The 19,536-nt window shown below is 45.5% G+C and overlaps 1 protein-coding gene across 1 annotated transcript; it reads right to left on the reverse strand.

Moving 5' to 3' along the window:
* Nucleotides 1-11,298: 11,298 nt before the first annotated feature.
* On the reverse strand, nucleotides 11,299-19,330 carry LOC121572732 (ras-related protein Rab-38-like). Its single transcript, XM_041884754.1, has 4 exons — nucleotides 18,557-19,330; nucleotides 13,744-13,874; nucleotides 13,259-13,408; nucleotides 11,299-12,726 (listed from the first exon to the last, which is right to left on the reverse strand). The coding sequence occupies exons 1-4, from the start codon at nucleotides 18,747-18,749 to the stop codon at nucleotides 12,505-12,507; spliced, it is 696 nt and encodes a 231-aa protein (XP_041740688.1). The 5' UTR covers nucleotides 18,750-19,330; the 3' UTR covers nucleotides 11,299-12,504.
* Nucleotides 19,331-19,536: the final 206 nt, after the last annotated feature.

A 19,536-nucleotide genomic window follows, 5' to 3' on the forward strand; every position in this document is an offset into this window, starting at 1 on the left:
TCTCAAGCTGAACCTCGGCAAGACAGAGCTGCTCTTCCTCCCGGGGAAGGACTGCCCGTTCCATGATCTCGCCATCACGGTTGACAACTCCGTTGTGTCCTCCTCCCAGAGTGCGAAGAGCCTTGGCGTGACCCTGGACAACACCCTGTCGTTCTCCGCTAACATCAAGGCAGTGACCCGATCCTGTAGGTTCATGCTCTACAACATTCGGAGAGTACGACCCTGCCTTACACAGGAAACGGCACAGGTCCTAATCCAGGCACTTGTCATCTCCCGTCTGGATTACTGCAACTCGCTGTTGGCTGGGCTCCCTGCCTGTGCCATTAAGCCCCTACAACTCATCCAGAATGCCGCAGCCCGTCTGGTGTTCAACCTTCCCAAGTTCTCTCACGTCACCCCGCTCCTCCGCACACTCCACTGGCTTCCAGTTGAAGCTTGCATCTGCTACAAGACCATGGTGCTTGCCTACGGAGCTGTGAGGGGAACGGCACCTCCGTACCTTCAGGCTCTGATCAGTCCCTACACCCAAACGAGGGCATTGCGTTCATCCACCTCTGGCCTGCTGGCCCCCCTACCTCTGCGGAAGCACAGTTCCCGCTCAGCCCAGTCAAAACTGTTTGCTGCTCTGGCACCCCAATGGTGGAACAAGCTCCTGTTAGGCCTACTGCTGCTAGGTAGCTCTCTCTCTGCTCTCCCCCTCCCCTCTGTCTGTCCTTGATTGCAGGAGTGAAGTCTGGTGTGCGGGAGTCAGGGTTCCAGCTGCAGCTCATTCACCATAATCACCTCAGCCTTTAAGACCCGGTCAAACTTGTCACTCATCGTCAGATCATAGTCAAGACGACCATGTTAGTCTCGCTGTTGACTCAACCTGTTTGTTTTCGCTCTTTGTGTTTTTGGCCTGTTCTATTTACTTTTCTCCTGTCTCACAGATTATTGGAACCTGACTCCTGCCTCCGCTTCACTCCTGCCACCACCATCCTGCTTTCCACTACCGGACCTCCCTTTTGGACTCACCACGGACACTAGGACATTACGGTACCACACCTGCCCTGACCTGGATCTGTTACCCTCCCTGTAACCTGGACTTGCTCTTCCCCTATTATTGGAAACCTGGACTAATTGAACATTGTAAATAAACCTGTTAAACCTTCTCTGGCTTGGTGTAGTTGTCTGCATTTGGGTTCAAATCCAGTTAAATCATGACTGTATGATCTGACCAACATGAACCCAGCAGACAGTAGCTCGGATACCACCCCAGAGTGCACTCAAATTCGGACTGCCATAGCCAATCAGGGCATTTTACTTGGCCAACATGATACCCGTTTAAGACTATTGCTGAGAACAGTCAGGTGCTGCTTAATCAGGTTCAATTACTCACCAATCAAGTGTCTGCCCTTACTACCCAAGTTAATAATGCACCCCTCGGGCATGGCATACAAACTGCTCCTTCTCCTGCTCCACCTGTTTTTCCTACCCCTTCAGCCCAGATCAGAGAGCCTTTTGTTCCTGCTCCAGAGCGCTATGACGGGAACATGGGAACCTGTGGCGATTTTTTGACTCAATGCTCGTTAGTGTTTGAACAACAGCCCCTCACCTACGCCTCAAAGAGCCCGTATTGCCTACCTTATCAACTCTACTAGTGGTTCCGCTCGTGCCTGGGGATCCGCGGTCTGGGAGAGTCAGTCGAACATTTGCAACGCTTACGTTGCCTTCACCACTGAGATGAGGAAGTTTTTTGACCTTCCCGTACGGGGCAAGGAGGCTGCGAAACGGTTGTTTTCTCTTCGGCAGGGGGCTCGCAGTGTGGCGGAGATGGCAGTGGAGTTTCGGACTTTAGCGGCAGTGAGTGGTTGGAATGACGAGGCATTACAAGGAGTGTTCATCAATGCTTTGTCTGAGACTTTAAAATATGAATTGGTGTCATATGATGAATCGCCTACGCTGGATAATCTTATTTCACTCACCATCAGGTTGGATAATCGGATTCGGGAGCGCCGCCGGGAGAGGAGTGTTAGTTCCAAGCAACCTGTCTGTCGTCAACAAACTCCTCCCCGCATCTTCCCTACGGAGAAAGCCGTGTCTTCCCGAGTCGATACGAGGAGCACTGAACCCGAAGCCATGGAGGTGGGTCGTGCACGGTTGTCCTCAGAGGAGCGTGCACGTCGTATTCAGGCTCGGGTCTGCCTGTATTGTGGAGAAGCTGGTCATTTCGTTCCTTCCTGCCCAGTTCGGTCCGGGAAAAGGGCCGGCTCATCATTATTGGGAGAAGTTTTGGTGAGCCGAGCAGCGGATTCTTCCTCTTCTCCCCGCATTCTGCTCCAGGCATCCCTCCAGTGGCAGTCCCAGAATTTCTCTGTTAGTGCGCTGGTTGACTCTGGTGCCGATGAAAGCTTTTTGGATAGAGAGTGGGCTCAACAAATGGATTTGGAGACTGTTCCTATGGACTGTCCGCTGCAGGCTAAGGGTCTAAATGGACAATTGTTGACCCGTATTACTCATCAGACTGTTCCTGTTTGTCTCAGAGTGTCGGGTAATCATCAGGAGAACATTCAATTCCATATAATCGACTGCCCACAGACCCCCCTGGTCCTTGGTATCCCCTGGCTCATAAGACACAATCCACACATTGATTGGGTGACAGGTAGAATTGTTTCATGGAGCACATTTTGTCATGTGAATTGTTTGTGTTCTGCTCAGACCCCTGCCAGCACTGTGCCTCAACCTCCACTGGAGTCCATGGATCTTTCTGCTGTCCCTGACGTGTATCATGACCTGGCATCCGTTTTCTGCAAACACAGAGCTACTTCTCTTCCTCCTCACCGGCCTTACGACTGCGCCATTGACCTCCAGCCAGGAGCCCCGCTCCCCAGCAGTCGCCTGTACAATCTCTCCCACCCGGAGACGAAGGCTATGGAGAACTACATTCGGGACTCCTTGGCGGCAGGTATTATTCGTCCTTCCTCGTCACCTGTAGGAGCAGGATTCTTTTTTGTTGCTAAGAAGGATAAGACCCTCAGACCCTGTATTGATTTCCGTGGACTTAACAACATCACCATTAAGAACAAATATTCTCTGCCATTAATTAATTCTGCTTTTCCCCTCCTTCATGGTGCAACTATCTTTACCAAACTGGATCTACGAAATGCGTATCACCTGGTGCGCATTCGTAAAGGTGATGAATGGAAGACTGCCTTCAACACACCCTTGGGACATTTTGAGTATCTAGTTATGCCTTTTGGGTTGTCCAATGCCCCTGCTGTTTTTCAGGCACTAGTCAATGATGTCCTTCGGGACATGTTGAATCGGTTTGTTTTTGTCTATCTGGATGATATCTTGATTTTCTCAGAGTCCTCCCAGGAACATGAACTGCATGTGCGCCAGGTGTTGCAAAGGTTGTTGGAGAACAAACTGTTTGTGAAGATGGAGAAATGTGAATTTCATGTGTCTGAGACCTCTTTTTTGGGTTACATCATAGCTCAGGGGGAGTTGCGGATGGACCCAGCTAAGATCTCTGCTGTCACGGACTGGCCAGCCCCCTCCACCCGCAAACAACTTCAACGATTCCTGGGGTTTGGGAACTTCTACAGGAGGTTCATCAAGGACTACAGCCGCATTGCGGCGCCACTCACCGCTCTCACCTCCATCTCACGACCGTTCGCTTGGAATGAAGGGGCCGAATCAGCGTTCGAAGAACTGAAACATCGCTTCGCCTCGGCTCCCATTCTGATGCAGCCGGACCCCGACCGCCAGTTTGTCGTGGAGGTGGATGCATCCGACACTGGGGTAGGTGCGGTGTTGTCACAACGTTCTCCTGAAGATAACAAACTGCATCCCTGTGCTTTTCTTTCAAGGAAACTTTCTCAGGCATAGAGGAATTATGATGTTGGCAATCGTGAACTGCTCGCCGTTAAGCTGGCTCTCGAGGAGTGGCGACATTGGTTGGAGGGGGCGGAACAACCCTTAATCGTTTGGACGGATCATAAGAATCTGGCTTACATCCAGTCAGCGAAGCATCTCAACCCCCGTCAAGCCAGGTGGGCACTATTTTTTGGGAGATTCAATTTTTCTCTGTCTTACCGTCCTGGGTCACGCAACGTCAAGCCTGACGCCCTGTCTCGTGTTCATTCGGCTGTTGATACTGGTAGTAACCCTGAACCCATCTTGCCTCCTACCTGCAGTATTGCGGCCATCACATGTGACATCGAAGGGATTGTTAGACAGGCTCAACATCATCAAGCTGACCCTGGGAGGGGTCCTCCTAACCGGTTGTTTGTCCCTGAGTCTGCTCGCTCCCAGGTACTTCAGTGGGCTCTCTCGTCTCCCCTTACCTGTCACCCTGGAGTTTCGCGGACCCTTGACTTTGTGCGACGGAAGTTCTGGTGGCCCACGATGGAGGCGGACACTCGAGCCTTCATTGCTGCTTGTACGGTATGTGCATGAAGTAAGAACTCCACCCAGGCCAGCGCTGGTCATCTACGACCTCTACCTATACCCAGCCGGCCCTGGTCGCACATTGCTATGGATTTTGTCACTGGACTTCCCCCCTCGTCTGGAAAGACTGTCATTCTTACTGTGATTGATCGTTTTTCTAAGTTTGCTCATTTTTTGGCCCTACCTAAACTGCCCACTGCCAGAGAGACGGCTGATATTTTGGTTGAACATGTGTTCCGCTCTCATGGTCTACCCACGGATATTGTCTCTGACAGGGGTCCCCAGTTTGTCTCCCAGGTATGGAAAGCTTTCTGTAAAGCTTTGGGCATCACATCCAGCCTGTCCTCTGGATATCACCCCCAGACCAACGGGCAAGCCGAGAGAGCGAACCAGGAGATGGAGACCGCTCTCCGCTGTGTCACAGGGTCTAACCCTGGGTCATGGAGCTCCATGCTCCCCTGGGTGGAATATGCTCATAACACCTTGACTAACGCTTCCTCTGGTTTGTCTCCCTTTCTGTGTGCTCTGGGTTATCAACCTCCCCTGTTCCCTTCTCAAGAGAGGGAACTGGCGGTGCCCTCGGTGCAGTCCCACATGCGCCGCTGCTTCAAGGTCTGGAGGAAGGCCAGGGTAGCTCTGTCCCGAGCTTCGGCGTACATGCAGAGGCAAGCCAACCGTCACCGGTCCCAGGCTCCCGGTTACTCTCCTGGTCAAGAGGTATGGCTTAAGTCACGTGACCTTCCATTGAAAGTGGAGTCTAAGAAGATGGCGCCTCGTTTTATAGGACCGTTCAAGATACTGTCTATTGTTAACCCCTGCGCGGTTAAGCTACAGCTTCCTGCCTCCCTACGGGTTCATTCCACCTTTCATGTTTCCCAGATTAAGCCTGTGTCGGTTAGCCCTCTGTGCCCGCCCTCTCGTCCCCCTCCTCCGCCCAGGATCGTGGGTGGGGGTCCGGTCTACACTGTCCGGCGACTTCTGGATGTTCGCCACCGGGGTCGTGGTTTCCAGTACCTGGTGGATTGGGAGGGTTATGGTCCTGAGGAACGTTCCTGGGTGCCCAGGAGCTTCATTGTGGATCCTGCTCTGGTCCGTGAGTTTCATAGGTTACATCCTGATAAACCCTGTCGGCCGCCAGGTGGCGTCCGTAGAGGGGGGGGTACTGTTAGGCCTACTGCTGCTAGGTAGCTCTCTCTCTGCTCTCCCCCTCCCCTCTGTCTGTCCTTGATTGCAGGAGTGAAGTCTGGTGTGCGGGAGTCAGGGTTCCAGCTGCAGCTCATTCACCATAATCACCTCAGCCTTTAAGACCCGGTCAAACTTGTCACTCATCGTCAGATCATAGTCAAGACGACCATGTTAGTCTCGCTGTTGACTCAACCTGTTTGTTTTCGCTCTTTGTGTTTTTGGCCTGTTCTATTTACTTTTCTCCTGTGCCACAGATTATTGGAACCTGACTCCTGCCTCCGCTTCACTCCTGCCACCACCATCCTGCTTTCCACTACCGGACCTCCCTTTTGGACTCACCACGGACACTAGGACATTACGGTACCACACCTGCCCTGACCTGGATCTGTTACCCTCCCTGTAACCTGGACTTGCTCTTCCCCTATTATTGGAAACCTGGACTAATTGAACATTGTAAATAAACCTGTTAAACCTTCTCTGGCTTGGTGTAGTTGTCTGCATTTGGGTTCAAATCCAGTTAAATCATGACAGCTCCCTCACAACGCCAGGACAGCGGAGTCACTCACCACCTTCCGGAGACACTTGAAACCCCACCTCTTTAAGGAATACCTGGGATAGGATAAAGTAATCCTTCTACCCCCCCTTACCCCACCCAAAATAAAAATAAAAGAATAATAATATTGTAAAGTGGTTATCCCACTGGCTATAAGGTGAATGCACCAATTTGTAAGTCGCTCTGGATAAGAGCGTCTGCTAAATGACGTAAATGTAAATTCAATGTAAATGTAACTGAATGCCTCGATGCCTGTCTGCCTGCTTTATATAGCAAGCCACATCCACCTGACTCACTGTCTGTAGGAGTGAACCATTTTTGTGAACAGGGTGGTGTAACTTATAAACTGGCCACTGTTGTTAAAAAGCTACTCATAACAGAAGTCCTGCTTAGCAAAAAGTGTTGTTTATTGATACAAAGTCATCATTACCTTTGTCATATGTGCCATCAGAAAGTATTCATACCCCTTGACTTATTCCACATTTTGTTGTCTAACAGCCTGAATTCAAAATGGATTCAAATGAGTATTTTGCTTACCTATCTACACACATTACCCCATAATGACAAAGTGAAAACATGTTTCTAGAAATTGTAGCAAATTTATTGAAAATGAAATACAGAAATATCTCAATGACATAAGTATTCACACCCATGAGGCAATAGAATAACCTTTGGCAGCAGTTACAGCTGTGAGTCTTTCTGGGTAAGTCTCTGAGAGCTTTTCACACCTGGATTGTACAATATTTGCACATTATTCTTTAAAAAATTATTCAAGCTCTGTCAAGTTGGTTGTTGATCATTTCTAGACAGCCATTTTCATGTCTTGCCACAGATTTTCAAGCCGATTTAAGTCAAAGCTGTAACATTCAATGTCGTCTTGGTAAGCAACTCCAGTGTATATTTGGCCTTGCTGAAAGGTGAATTTGTTTCCCATTGTTTGTTGAAAAACAGACAGAACCAGGTTTTCCTCTAGGATTTTGCCTGTGCTTAGCTCTATTCCGTTTCTTTTCATCCTTAAAATCTCCCTAGTCCTTGCCGATGACAAGCATACCCATAACATGATGCAGCCACCACAGTGCTTGAAAATATGAAGAGTGGTACTCAGTGATGTGTTGTGTTGGATTTGCCCCAAACATAACGCTTTTTTATGTATTCAGGACATAATGTTAATTTCTTTGCCACATTTTTACTTTAGTGCCTTATCGCAAACAGGATGCATGTTTTGGAAGTTTTTATTCTGTACAGGCTTCCTTCTTTTCACTCTGTCATTTAGGTTAGTATTGTGGAGTATAACTACAATGTTGTTGATCCATCCTCAGTTTTCTCTTATTAAAGCCATTAAACTCTGTGACTGTTTTAAAGTCACTATTGGCCTCATGGTGAAATCCCTGAGTGGTTTCCTTCCTCTCCGGCAACTGAGTCAGGAAAGATGCCTGTATCTTTTAGTGACTGGGTGTATTGATACACCATCCAAAGTGTAATTAATAACTTCACCATGCTCAAAGGGATATTCAACATCTGCTTTCTTTATTTTTACCCATCTAACAATAGGTGCCCTTCTTTGTGAGGCATTGGAAAACCTTCCTGGTCTTTGTGGTTGAATCTGTGTTTGAAATTCACTGCTCGACTGAGGGATCTTACAGATAATTGTATGTGTGGGGTACAGAGATGAGGTATTCATAAAAAAAATCATGTTAAAACACTATTATTGCACACAGAGTGAGTCCATCAAACTTATTATGTGACTTGTTAAGCACATTTTTACTCCTGAACTTTTTAGGCATGCCATAACAAAGGGGTTGAATACTTATTGACTTAAGACATTTCAGCTTTTCATTTTTATTAATTTGTAAAAAATTGTAAAAGCATAATTCCACTTTGACATTATGGGGTATTGTTTGTAAGCCAGTGACACAAAATCTAAATGTAATACATTTTAAATTCAGGCTGTAACACAACAAAATGTGGGAAAAGTCAAGGGGTGTGAATACTTTCTGAAGTCACATGCACTAACTAAGGTTACGTCTCAAATGGCACCCCATTCCCTACATACTGCACAACTGAATAGGGCTGGGAATTGCCAGGGACCTCACAATACGATATTATCATGATACTTAGGTGCCGATATGGTATGTATTGCGATTCTCACTATTCTATATGTATTGCGATTTGATACTGCGATTTTATTGCAATTTGATGTTCTAAGCATATTACTCACCATACAGTATGTCTGCTGCAGAGAGGCAAGAGAGAGCATACGAACATTTGTTTTGATCAGTCATGGAAGTAAAAGTGCTGAAAACATGTCTCACTATTTAGAAAGAAGATGGAGAAAAAGCTATAGGATAAAAATACCGTAATTTTGGCGCAGGTACAGCTGACTAACATTAGCTAACGCTACCTAGTAAAAATTAATAAAAAATCCATACTTGGAGTCAATTAAAGTATCTATATAATATTGTCCAAAATAGTATTGCGACTGTATTTAAGACTGTAACTGTATTTTTAAAAAATCCACATCACTACTGCTTAATAGGGTGCAATTTGAGACACAGACTAACTTACACCTCTCAGCCTCCCGATTTCATTATCACAGACTAAAGGTGTCTGCATGCTAGGTTGGTTTGCTCCTAGCAGAACTCAGCTAGGCGAAGCGAACGTCTCCCTTAAAAAGACATTAGCTTCAAAATATTACTGTTTGTCCCTCTTGAGACACCGTAACAACAACATACTGTAACACTTCCTCAAAATAGTCAAAATCAATTTAAGATAAATCAAGAAATCTGTCATGAATGTTTACGTTTTTGCCAAGGTCTTAGTCACGCAACTTTACATCTAACTAAAATATTTGGTGCACTTTTTCTCAAGTGAAATAATTTGCATGAAAACTAGTAATCTGTCGTTGATTGACAACAAACACTTCATTGAGGAATCCCTACTGTTGACCAATCACAGACAAAGGGGCGTAGACGCCGGAAAAAAACCTGCCAAACACCAAAACGAACAAAAACGCCACAAAATGTTGTCATAATATTCACTGAGTATACAAAACATTAAGAACACCTGCTCTTTCCATGACATAGACTGACCAGGTGAATCCAAGTGAAAGCTATGATCCCTTATTGATGTCACTTGTTAAATCCACTTCAATCAGTGTAGATGAAGGGGAGGAGACAGATTAAAGAAGGATTTTTAAGCCTTGAGATAATTGAGACATGGATTGTGTATGTGTGCCATTCAGAGGGTGAATGGGTAAGACAAAAGATTTAAGTGCCTTTGAACAGGGGTATGGTAGTAAGTGCTAGGTGCACCAGTTTGTGTCAAGAACGGCAACGCTGCTGGGTTTTTCACGCTCAACAGTTCCCTGTGTGTATCAAGAGTGGTCCACCACCCAAAGGACATCCAACCAACTTGACACAACTGTGGGAAGCACTGGAGTCAACATGGGCCAGCATCCCTGTGGAACGCTTTCGACACCTTGTAGAGTCCATGCCCTGATGATTTGAGGCTGTTCTGAGGGCAAAAGGGGGTGCAACTCAATATTAGGAAGGTGTTCCAAATGTTTGGTATACTCAGTGTACAGTGGGGAAAAAAAGTATTTAGTCAGCCACCAATTGTGCAAGTTCTCCCACTTGAGAAAAAGATGAGAGAGGCCTGTCATTTTCATCATAGGGACACGTCAACTATGACAGACAAATTGAGGAAAAAAAATCCAGAAAATCACATTGAAGGATTTTTTATGAATTTATTTGCAAATTATGGTGGAAAATAAGTATTTGGTCACCTACAAACAAGCAAGATTTCTGGCTCTCACAGACCTGTAACTTCTTCTTTAAGAGGCTCCTCTGTCCTCCACTCGTTACCTGTATTAATGGCACCTGTTTGAACTTGTTATCAGTATAAAAGACACCTGTCCACAACCTCAAACAGTCACACTCCAAACTCCACTATGGCCAAGACCAAAGAGCTGTCAAAGGACACCAGAAACAAAATTGTGGACCTGCACCAGGCTGGGAAGACTGAATCTGCAATAGGTAAGCAGCTTGGTTTGAAAAAATCAACTGTGGGAGCAATTATTAGGAAATGGAAGACATACAAGACCACTGATAATCTCCCTCGATCTGGTGCTCCATGCAAGATCTCACCCCGTGGGGTCAAAATGATCACAAGAACGGTGAGCAAAAATCCCAGAACCACACGGGGGGACCTAGTGAATGACCTGCAGAGAGCTGGGACCAAAGTAACAAAGCCTACCATCAGTCACACACTACGCCGCCAGGGACTCAAATCCTGCAGTGCCAGACGTGTCCCCCTGCTTAAGCCAGTACATGTCCAGGCCCGTCTGAAGTTTGCTAGAGTGCATTTGGATGATCCAGAAGAGGATTGGGAGAATGTCATATGGTCAACTTTTTGGTAAAAACTCAACTCGTCGTGTTTGGAGGACAAAGAATGCTGAGTTGCATCCAAAGAACACCATACCTACTGTGAAGCATGGGGGTGGAAACATCATGCTTTGGGGCTGTTTTTCTGCAAAGGGACCAGGACGACTGATCCGTGTAAAGGAAATAATGAATGGGGCCATGTATCATGAGATTTTGAGTGAAAACCTCCTTCCATCAGCAAGGGCATTGAAGATGAAACGTGGCTGGGTCTTTCAGCATGACAATGATCCCAAACACACCGCCCGGGCAACCAAGGAGTGGCTTCGTAAGAAGCATTTCAAGGTCCTGGAGTGGCCTAGCCAGTCTCCAGATCTCAACCCCATAGAAAATCTTTGGAGGGAGTTGAAAGTCTGTGTTGCCCAGCGACAGCCCCAAAACATCACTGCTCTAGAGGAGATCTGCATGGAGGAATGGGCCAAAATACCAGCAACAGTATGTGAAAACCTTGTGAAGACTTACAGAAAACATTTGACCTGTGTCATTGCCAACAAAGGGTATATAACAAAGTATTGAGAAACTTTTGTTATTGACCAAATACTTATTTTCCACCATAATTTGCAAATAAATTCATTAAAAATCCTACAATGTGATTTTCTGGAAATAGTTTTTCTCATTTTGTCTGTCATAGTTGACGTGTACCTATGATGAAAATGACAGGCCTCTCTCATATTTTTAAGTGGGAGAACTTGCACAATTGGTGGCTGACTAAATACTTTTTTTCCCCACTGTATGTCCAAACTGTTTTGACTGGGAAGCATACAGTAAGCTTTAGCATCATTCTGGTGTGACCTGGCCATAGCTTCCTGTTAAAAACACTTGTTGAACATTAATTATACTTTACAAAGCTGTGTAGAGGCAGAAGTCTAATGTTGAGGGTTATAACTAAACACACAAGCACACATATAAACAGAAGATGCCTTCAACTTTTGTGTTCATAAATTGCCTCCAGTGTGTCAGAGTACGCATTGGGTCGTTTGTAAATTCAGAGCGTTTTTGCTCTCGGAGCGTTCAGAGCGCACACTGGACGCTCTAGCCGAGGAGAAGGGTTGATCCGAGTATTCTGACCTCGCAACAGCAATGAAGCACCCAAGCTAACTGGCTAAAGTTGGCTAGCTCGCTAGCTACTTCCAGACACAAATGAGAAAACACCTCACTGACCATTTTACTCGCCCTAGCAAAGCTGGTTAGGTCACCATTGGCCATTGGTGTTCATGTTATCTAGAGCATTAGTGACTGTAACTGTGCTGCTGGCAACAATTTAGTCACGTTTTTTTGCCGACGTTTATTGACACCGGTCTTATTCAACGAGTGTTGCACGTTCGTAAATTCACCAGTTATTCTGCGCTCTGGCACACTCAGACGAGACTGCTCTGAAATCGGAGTAGATGGCCAGAGTGAATTTACGAAAGCAGCCTTCGTGATGAGTGTGATGCAACAGTAACACTATTGATAACATCCCAGCTGTTTCCTTGCCGATGTGGCTGCGTCTATCTTCCACTGCGATTTGATTAGATCTCTCATGTCATCCAGGCTCAGCTCAGTTCACATGGCCCTCTGTAGCAGTCCATCCATATCTAATGTATCATGCTGCTATCTCTCTCTCTCTCTCTTTCACACTCACTCACTATCTTTCCCATCCCCCTCTCTCTCTGTGTGTCTCTCTATCCCCCTACTACTTCTCATGTCTCCCTCCATCTCTCCCCCTCAGTCCCCTTCCATCCTAGGATAGAGAGTTTGTTGCAGTCAAAAGCCACTGTCCTTCTCTCTTCCTCCATTACCCCTTCAGATATCACCCATGTCCCTCTGGCCCGGTAGAGTTAACTTATTACACCCATCACAACTAGCAAGCTCCCTATCCTCTCTCCTCCACTCCTTCTCCCCTTCTCTCATCCCTCAGATATCCCCCATCTCCCTTCGGCCAGGCAGAGGTCTCTTTTTACACCCATCGCACCCAGACAGTCCAGCCATCCCGGTCCTGTCTTTCATATTGTAGTCAAAGCGTGGTAAGACCAGGACACTAGGGTCTCTAGGATCTCCACCTGGCGGCCTCTCCTCTTCTACAGCCATGATGCTCTCTACCAAACACATGATGGCCGCATCAATGTTGGTGTTGTCCTGAGAGGGGGAGGGAGATGGGAGAGAGGGGGAGAGAAGGGAAGGGCAAAGAGAGAGAGGTGTGTGTGTGTGTGTGTGTGTGTGTGTGTGTGTTGTGTGTGTGTGTGTGTGTGTGTGTGTGTGTGTGTGTGTGTGAGAGAGAGAGATAACATGAGAGATAGAGAGGGGGTGAGCGAGAGAAAGAGAGCAAGAGAATGGGAGGGAAAAAATAGTATTTATATGCACAGACACAATCCCTCACTCAGCTAGCAGTAAGTAGGTAGAGCAGTAAGTAGGTATAATGATGCTTTTTACATTCCAGAAACCAACTCTGTTAAGCCTCATACACACAAAACATTGTCTGCTAACACACACAACGTCTCCTAACACAAAGCATACATCCCCTGATATACACTACATACAGCAACAATAGAGACCCATCCCTCTCTATGCCGCGACCCCATGTCGTGACCCTTGACCTCTTACCACCCTACGAAACCATGGTCTTGCTCTCTCTCTCTCTCTCACACACACACACTCACACACCACTCACCTTGGCGGAGGTCTCGTACCACCCTACAAAGCCGTGGTCTCTAGTGAAGTTCTCCAGTTTGGGCAGTTTGGAACAGAGACCTGTACTCAGCTGGTCACATTTATTACCCAATAAGACGGCCGGAACCGGCCTCCCGTTCCCCAGTGCAACCTGGGAGGGGGGTGGGGTGGGGGAGAGAGAGGGGGGTTGGAGAGAGAAATGGGGGAGAAAGAAGTAAGGACAAGGAAATATAGAGAAAATGGGAGGTAGAGGTGAGATGGATGTGAGGAGAGAGAGAAGGATCTTTACAAATGTAAAAAAAAAAAAAAAAAAAGGTCTTTATGAAATGTAAGCAACGGTGGAGATGTTTTATTTGAAGGAGGATAGTAATAGTTGAGCCACTCGGGGTACAGGCACTCACTGCCTCCTCGCTGTATAGTAGAACCTGCATGTATAATTCATTATGACTAGTTATAAGCATGTTCAAATAATAATGTGTCTCTTACCTTGGAGTCGAGGTCTCCCTTCCACTTGAGGACAGCCTGGAAGGTAGAGGCCCGTGTCATGTCAAAGATCACCAACGCTCCTACAGCCTCGCGATAGTACACCCGCGTCATGTTGCCATAGCGCTCCTGGCCTGGGGAAACACAACAACAATGATATAACAACAACAGCATCAACAACAACATCTAAAACAATAACATCTAAATCAACAACATAACAACAATGATTGAATATTTCTCAATAAAGTGATGTAAGAAGCAAAGCTATACTCCAATGTGTTGAGAAATGTTAAGCGTGTGTGTGTATATGTATATGTTTGTGTGTGTGTGTGTGCGTGCGTGTGTTTTGATGTATAAATGGCATTTCTCCTGAAAGTTAACCTCTCTCACATGACTGTAATATACCGGTGAATAACCATGAAACAGCTGATAAACAAACACGGGTCATACACTATTTTAGAAGACACACACACACAGGCAAGCATGCACACACGCACACACACATACACACACACTGGTTTGAAAAGACTCTGAGACAGCTGGGAAAAATTCATTTCACCATAACATTCAGAGAGAGAGGGACAGAGAGAGAGAGAGAGAGGAACAGAGAGAGACAGAGAGACAGAGAGAGAGAGAGAGGGACAGAGAGAGAAAGAGAACAGGGACTTTCTAACGGCAACACATACCGTACAGAATACAGTTGGAAATGGCACTGGTTGTTGCTGCCAATAGTCAGTATGCATTGTGTAAATACCATCACACTGGCTTTCCTGCTATGTTCTCCTACAATGTATATCTCTGTCTTTCCACTGCCTACATGCATTGTGTAAATTAATAAGACTCAATGGATAGGGTTGAACCTGATCCTAGATCAGCAATCTTTGAATACTGTATATGGCTGGCAGGGGCGGACTTAGTGATTTGGAGGCCTCATGCAGAGGCCTTTAATTTAACTGTAAAAATGTATTTCATTTTACTGTGCCATGAGCACAACCAGTCATGATGTTTTCATCTGATTGTCAAGCAAATCACTTCAAAAAGTAGGTTCGTCCGCCGCTGTCGCTGTACCTGGAAGCGAGCCCGGGCCGCTCTTCTGAAGACCACATCCAGGAATCGGCGACAGGCGGGGGGGTACTGTCACACCCTGATCTGTTTCACCTGTCTTTGTGCTTGTCTCCACCCCCAACCAGGTGCCTCCCATTTCCCCCCATTATCCCCTGTGTATTTATACCTGCGTTTTCTGTTTGTCTGTTGCCAGTTCGTCTTGTCCCATCCTTCGCACGTTGATCCAAAATAATTCCAGTATCTGAACAGTGCACTGTGCACCCACCAACTTTCCTTCAATTCGCAAGTGGCTGAAACTATCTCACCGGAGAAAGCATTTGAATAAGCGAAACAGCACCCTTCTGTCTTACTATATACTGTTTGTAGCCCATGTACAGTGCCTTGCAAAAGTATTCATCCCCCTTGACATTTTTCCAATTTTGTTCCAATACAACCTGTAATTTAAATTGATTTTTATTTTTATTTCATGTAATGGACATACACAAAATAGTCTAAATTGGTGAATTGAAATTTAAAAAATAACTTGTTTCAAAGAATTCTAAAAAGTAAATAAGGGAAAAGTGGTGTGTGAATATGTTTTCACCCCCTTTGCTATGAAGCCCCTAAATAAGATCTGGTGCAACCAATTACCTTCAGAAGTCACATAATTAGTTTAATAAAGTCCACCTGTGTGCACTCTAAGTGTCACATAATCTGTCACATGATCTCAGTATATATACACCTGTTCTGAAAGGCCCCAGAGTCTGCAACACCACTAAGCAAGGGGCACCACCAAGCATGCGGCACCATGAAGACCAAGGAGCTCTCCAAACAGGTCAGGGACAAAGTTGTGGAGAAGTACAGGGTTGGGTTATTAAAAAAATATCAGAAACTTTGAACATCCCACCATTAAATCCATTATTAAAAAATGGAAAGATTATGGCACCACAACAAACCTGCCAAGAGAGGGCCGCCCACCAAAACTCACGGACCAGGCAAGGAGGGCAATAATCAGAGACGCAACAAAGAGACCAAAGATAACCCTGAAGGAGCTGCAAAGCTCCACAGCGGAGATTGGAGTATCTGTCCATAGGACCACTTTAAGCAGTACACGCCAAAGAGCTAGGCTTTACGAAAGAGTGGCCAGAAAAAAGCCATTGCTTAAGAAACAAATAAGCAAACATGTTTGGTGTTCGCCAAAAGCCATGTGGGAGACTTCCCAAACATATGGAAGAAGGTACTCTGGTCAGATGAGACCAAAATTGAACTTTTAGGCCATCAAGGAAAACGCTATGTCTGACGCAAACCCAACACCTCTCATCACCCCGAGAACACCATGAAGCATGGTGGTGGCAGCATCATGCTGTGGGGATGTTTTTAATCGGCAGGGACTGGGAAACTGGTCAGAATTGAAGGAATGATGGATGGTGCTAAATACAGGGAAATTCTTGAGGGAAACCTGTTTCAGTCTTCCAGAGATTTGAGACTGGGACGGAGGTTCACCTTCCAGCAGGACAATGACCCTAAGCATACTGCTAAAGCAACACTTGAGTGGTTTAAGGGGAAACATTTAAATGTCTTGTCAAAGCCCAGACCTCAATCCAATTGAGAATCTGTGGTATGACTTCAAGATTGCTGTACACCAGCGGAACCCATCCAACTTGAAGGAGCTGGAGCAGTTTTGCCTTGAAGAATGGGCAAAAATCCCAGTGGCTAGATGTGCCAAGCTTATAGAGACATACCCCAAGAGACTTGCAGCTGTAATTGCTGCAAAAGGTGGCTCTACAAAGTATTGACTTTGGGGGGGTGAATAGTTATGCACGCTCAAGTTCTTTTTTTTTGGTCTTATTTCTTGTTTGTTCACAATAAATAAAAAAATTGCATCTTCAAAGTGGTAGGTAGGCATGTTGTGTAAATCAAATGATACAAACCCCCCAAAAATCCATTTTAATTCCAGGTTGTAGGGCAACAAAATAGGAAAAATGCCAAGGGGGGTGAATACTTTCGCAAGCCGCTGTATCTGATGCTGTGTCTGGCCAAAAAGAGTATGACATGCCATTCTCTTTTTGGCCAGACAGCATCAGATACATGGGCTGTCACACCCTGTTCTGTTTCACCTGTCTTTGTGCTTGTCTCCACCCCCCACCAGGTGTCTCCCATTTCCCCCCATTATCCCCTGTGTATTTATACCTGCATTTTGTGTTTGTCTGTTGCCAGTTCGGCTTGTCCCGTCAAGTCCTACCAGCATGTTCCCGTGTTTCCAGTGCTCTAGTTTTCGTTTTTCCTATACTTCCCAGTTCTGACCTTTCTGCCTGTCCTGACCCTGCCTGCCGTCCTGTACCTGCCTGACTCTAATTTGGATTATTACTCGTTGCCTGCCTTGACTTACCTTTTGCCTGCCCCTTGTTCAGTAATAAACTCTGAGACTCGTACTATCCGTCTCCTGTGTCTGCATCTGGGTCTTAGCCTGAGCCGTGATATGGGCTACACATAAATCTTCCTTGTTTCTTTTTCTTTTCTCTGCTCTGAAAGCGCCTCATTGCTGCAGCTTCATTTCAATGAATGTCACGTTTGCAATCATATCATGTGAAACAATGCATGGGGACTCTGTCAGAATGGAATAGTCCATTATTATGAACCAGTCAGTGGGTGATTAATGACACTTGTTTCTACTATTATGAGAAAAGGTTGGATTATATTAATATTGATATGAAATATATGTATATGTAAAAAATACATGATCTATTATGAATTATTATTTGGCTGTAAGGGGCTTCTAGACATGGTGTGATGGTGTCATTATCTATGGTTTAGATGATAAGGAGGAAAAGTCTGCTGACACAGTTTAGAGATACAGCACCATAAGGGCTCAGACACACCGATAGCTTTGCTGGCCGAGAGTACTTTGCACTTCTGAATGTAATTTGCGAACCGAGTGCGCACCTATTTTACATGTAGAATAGTGAAAAATGTAGTCTACAGCGCGCTGAACGATCGGCAGACAAACGCTAGATCCACATTCGGTGCAATGTGTGCGAGCCTTAAGATGTCTAGTGCATGTGCATTGACTGACGGGCTAAAGTCCACACACATACACACACATATGCACTCACGCACACACACACAGACGCACGCATGCACATACATGAATGCATACACAGGCAGGCACTTAGGCACGCACACATACACAAACACACTGTTACACTGTTTTATAGCACAGTGCATGTCAGGACCTTATCAGTTCATGTCAATAATATGTCAATTATCAGGTCATGTCAATTATAGAGAGGCTCAAGAATAGGTCGGTTAGGCTACTACTATTACAAAAGGTGTGTGTACGTGTGTGCGTGTCTGTCTCTCTCTCTCTCTCTCTGTGTGTGTGTGTGTGTGTGTGTGTGTGTGTGTGTGTGTGTGTGTGTGTGTGTGTGTGTGTGTGTGTGTGTGTGTGTGTGTGTGTGTGAGCATTATGGGCACAATTTGCTACCGATTGAGTGCGTGACGTGTTTGTGTGTGTGTCAACTACCTATTGTTAAAGTTCCATTCTCAAACAAAATAAAGGAGTTATAAAGTAAATGTAGCATAGATAATAGGTCTACGACGTATTCTACGCGTAATCAGTTTACCAAGCGGCGATGTTCCACTATTACAGACACCATACCATGTGCGTGACATATTGTAGCCATATTTTAGAATTGTATGTCAAATAAAATAGAACAGTTATAAAACTAAAGGTAGGCGAACTGTCGAAGTAGCTTGTAATTAGTTTACCAACCTGCGATGTCCCACAGCTGCAGTCGCACGATCGTCTTGTGATCCCAATTGAGGACTTTGAGGGCGAAGTCGACTCCGATGGTGGCTCTGTAATGTTGGGAGAATATCTGATGGACATAACGCTTTATTATGGATGTCTTCCCGACCCCCAGGTCACCGATGACTAGAACCTTCAGCAAGCGTTCGTGCTGCATGGTTGGGTTATGGCTTGATATAAAAATGTAGGCTACAACTTAGTTGTTCACATAGAAAAAATACATTGAAAATTACATGTAGAAAATAATACTACAAAAGTCAGTGTCCTCTTTTTTCAGTTTTCTATTTCATATGGGTCCACTTTTCAGCAACTCTCTTTTCCCGTTACGTGAAGTTGCCTGTATGCCAAAGGTAAATTGTTCTCCAACTCGTAGTAGCTAGAGAAAACAATATTAATGAATTGATAAAGACAGAAAATAAGATGAACTTCTCTCTCTCTTTTATTCAAAATGTGCATGCACAAAAATATTGCAAAATGTTCTTCCTCTCTTGCAATTGGTCTATTCCATACACGTCCTTATATCAGAGTCCACTTCATGCAATGTATCCTTTTGGTGACCCTTCTCTCTTACTAAACGTTCATAATTTCTCTCTCTTTCTTTCGCCTACCCAACCTTCATTCCATCCAGCACAAAAAAGGAGAACTTCTAAAAAGCGTAGTCAGCGCAAAGTAATCCACAAACTGTCAACTGAGGTCAAACAGCCTACGGTGTGTGTGCGCGCACATCTCGTCTGGAAGCCGTTGCCATTCATCTGTGCATGAAGCTTCTCCTTCTGCCCGTCAGCTGTTAGGAGATTAGGCAACCACACCCCTTTAGCTTACTGATAAAGTTGTGTACATACAATAAGTCAATAGTTCACTGTACTGTCTGTCCTCCACTTTGCTGTCGGGGGAAACGAAACGAACTACATATACCAGTGTATTTGATACACTGTATCCGGACC

Source organism: Coregonus clupeaformis, chromosome 8, assembly GCF_020615455.1.
Source record: "Coregonus clupeaformis isolate EN_2021a chromosome 8, ASM2061545v1, whole genome shotgun sequence".
NCBI classification, from domain to species: Eukaryota; Metazoa; Chordata; class Actinopteri; order Salmoniformes; family Salmonidae; genus Coregonus; species Coregonus clupeaformis.

Bases quoted from the DNA above. Each gene is read 5' to 3' on its own strand.
- LOC121572732 (XM_041884754.1), bottom strand. From the start codon at position 18,749: ATGCAGCACGAACGCTTGCTGAAGGTTCTAGTCATCGGTGACCTGGGG. The intron at 13,409-13,743 runs GTAAGAGACACA...CCCCCCTCCCAG, and splicing joins AGGGAGACCTCGACTCCAAG to GTTGCACTGGGGAACGGGAG. The intron at 12,727-13,258 runs GTGAGTGGTGTG...TCCCCCTCTCAG, and splicing joins GGTACGAGACCTCCGCCAAG to GACAACACCAACATTGATGC.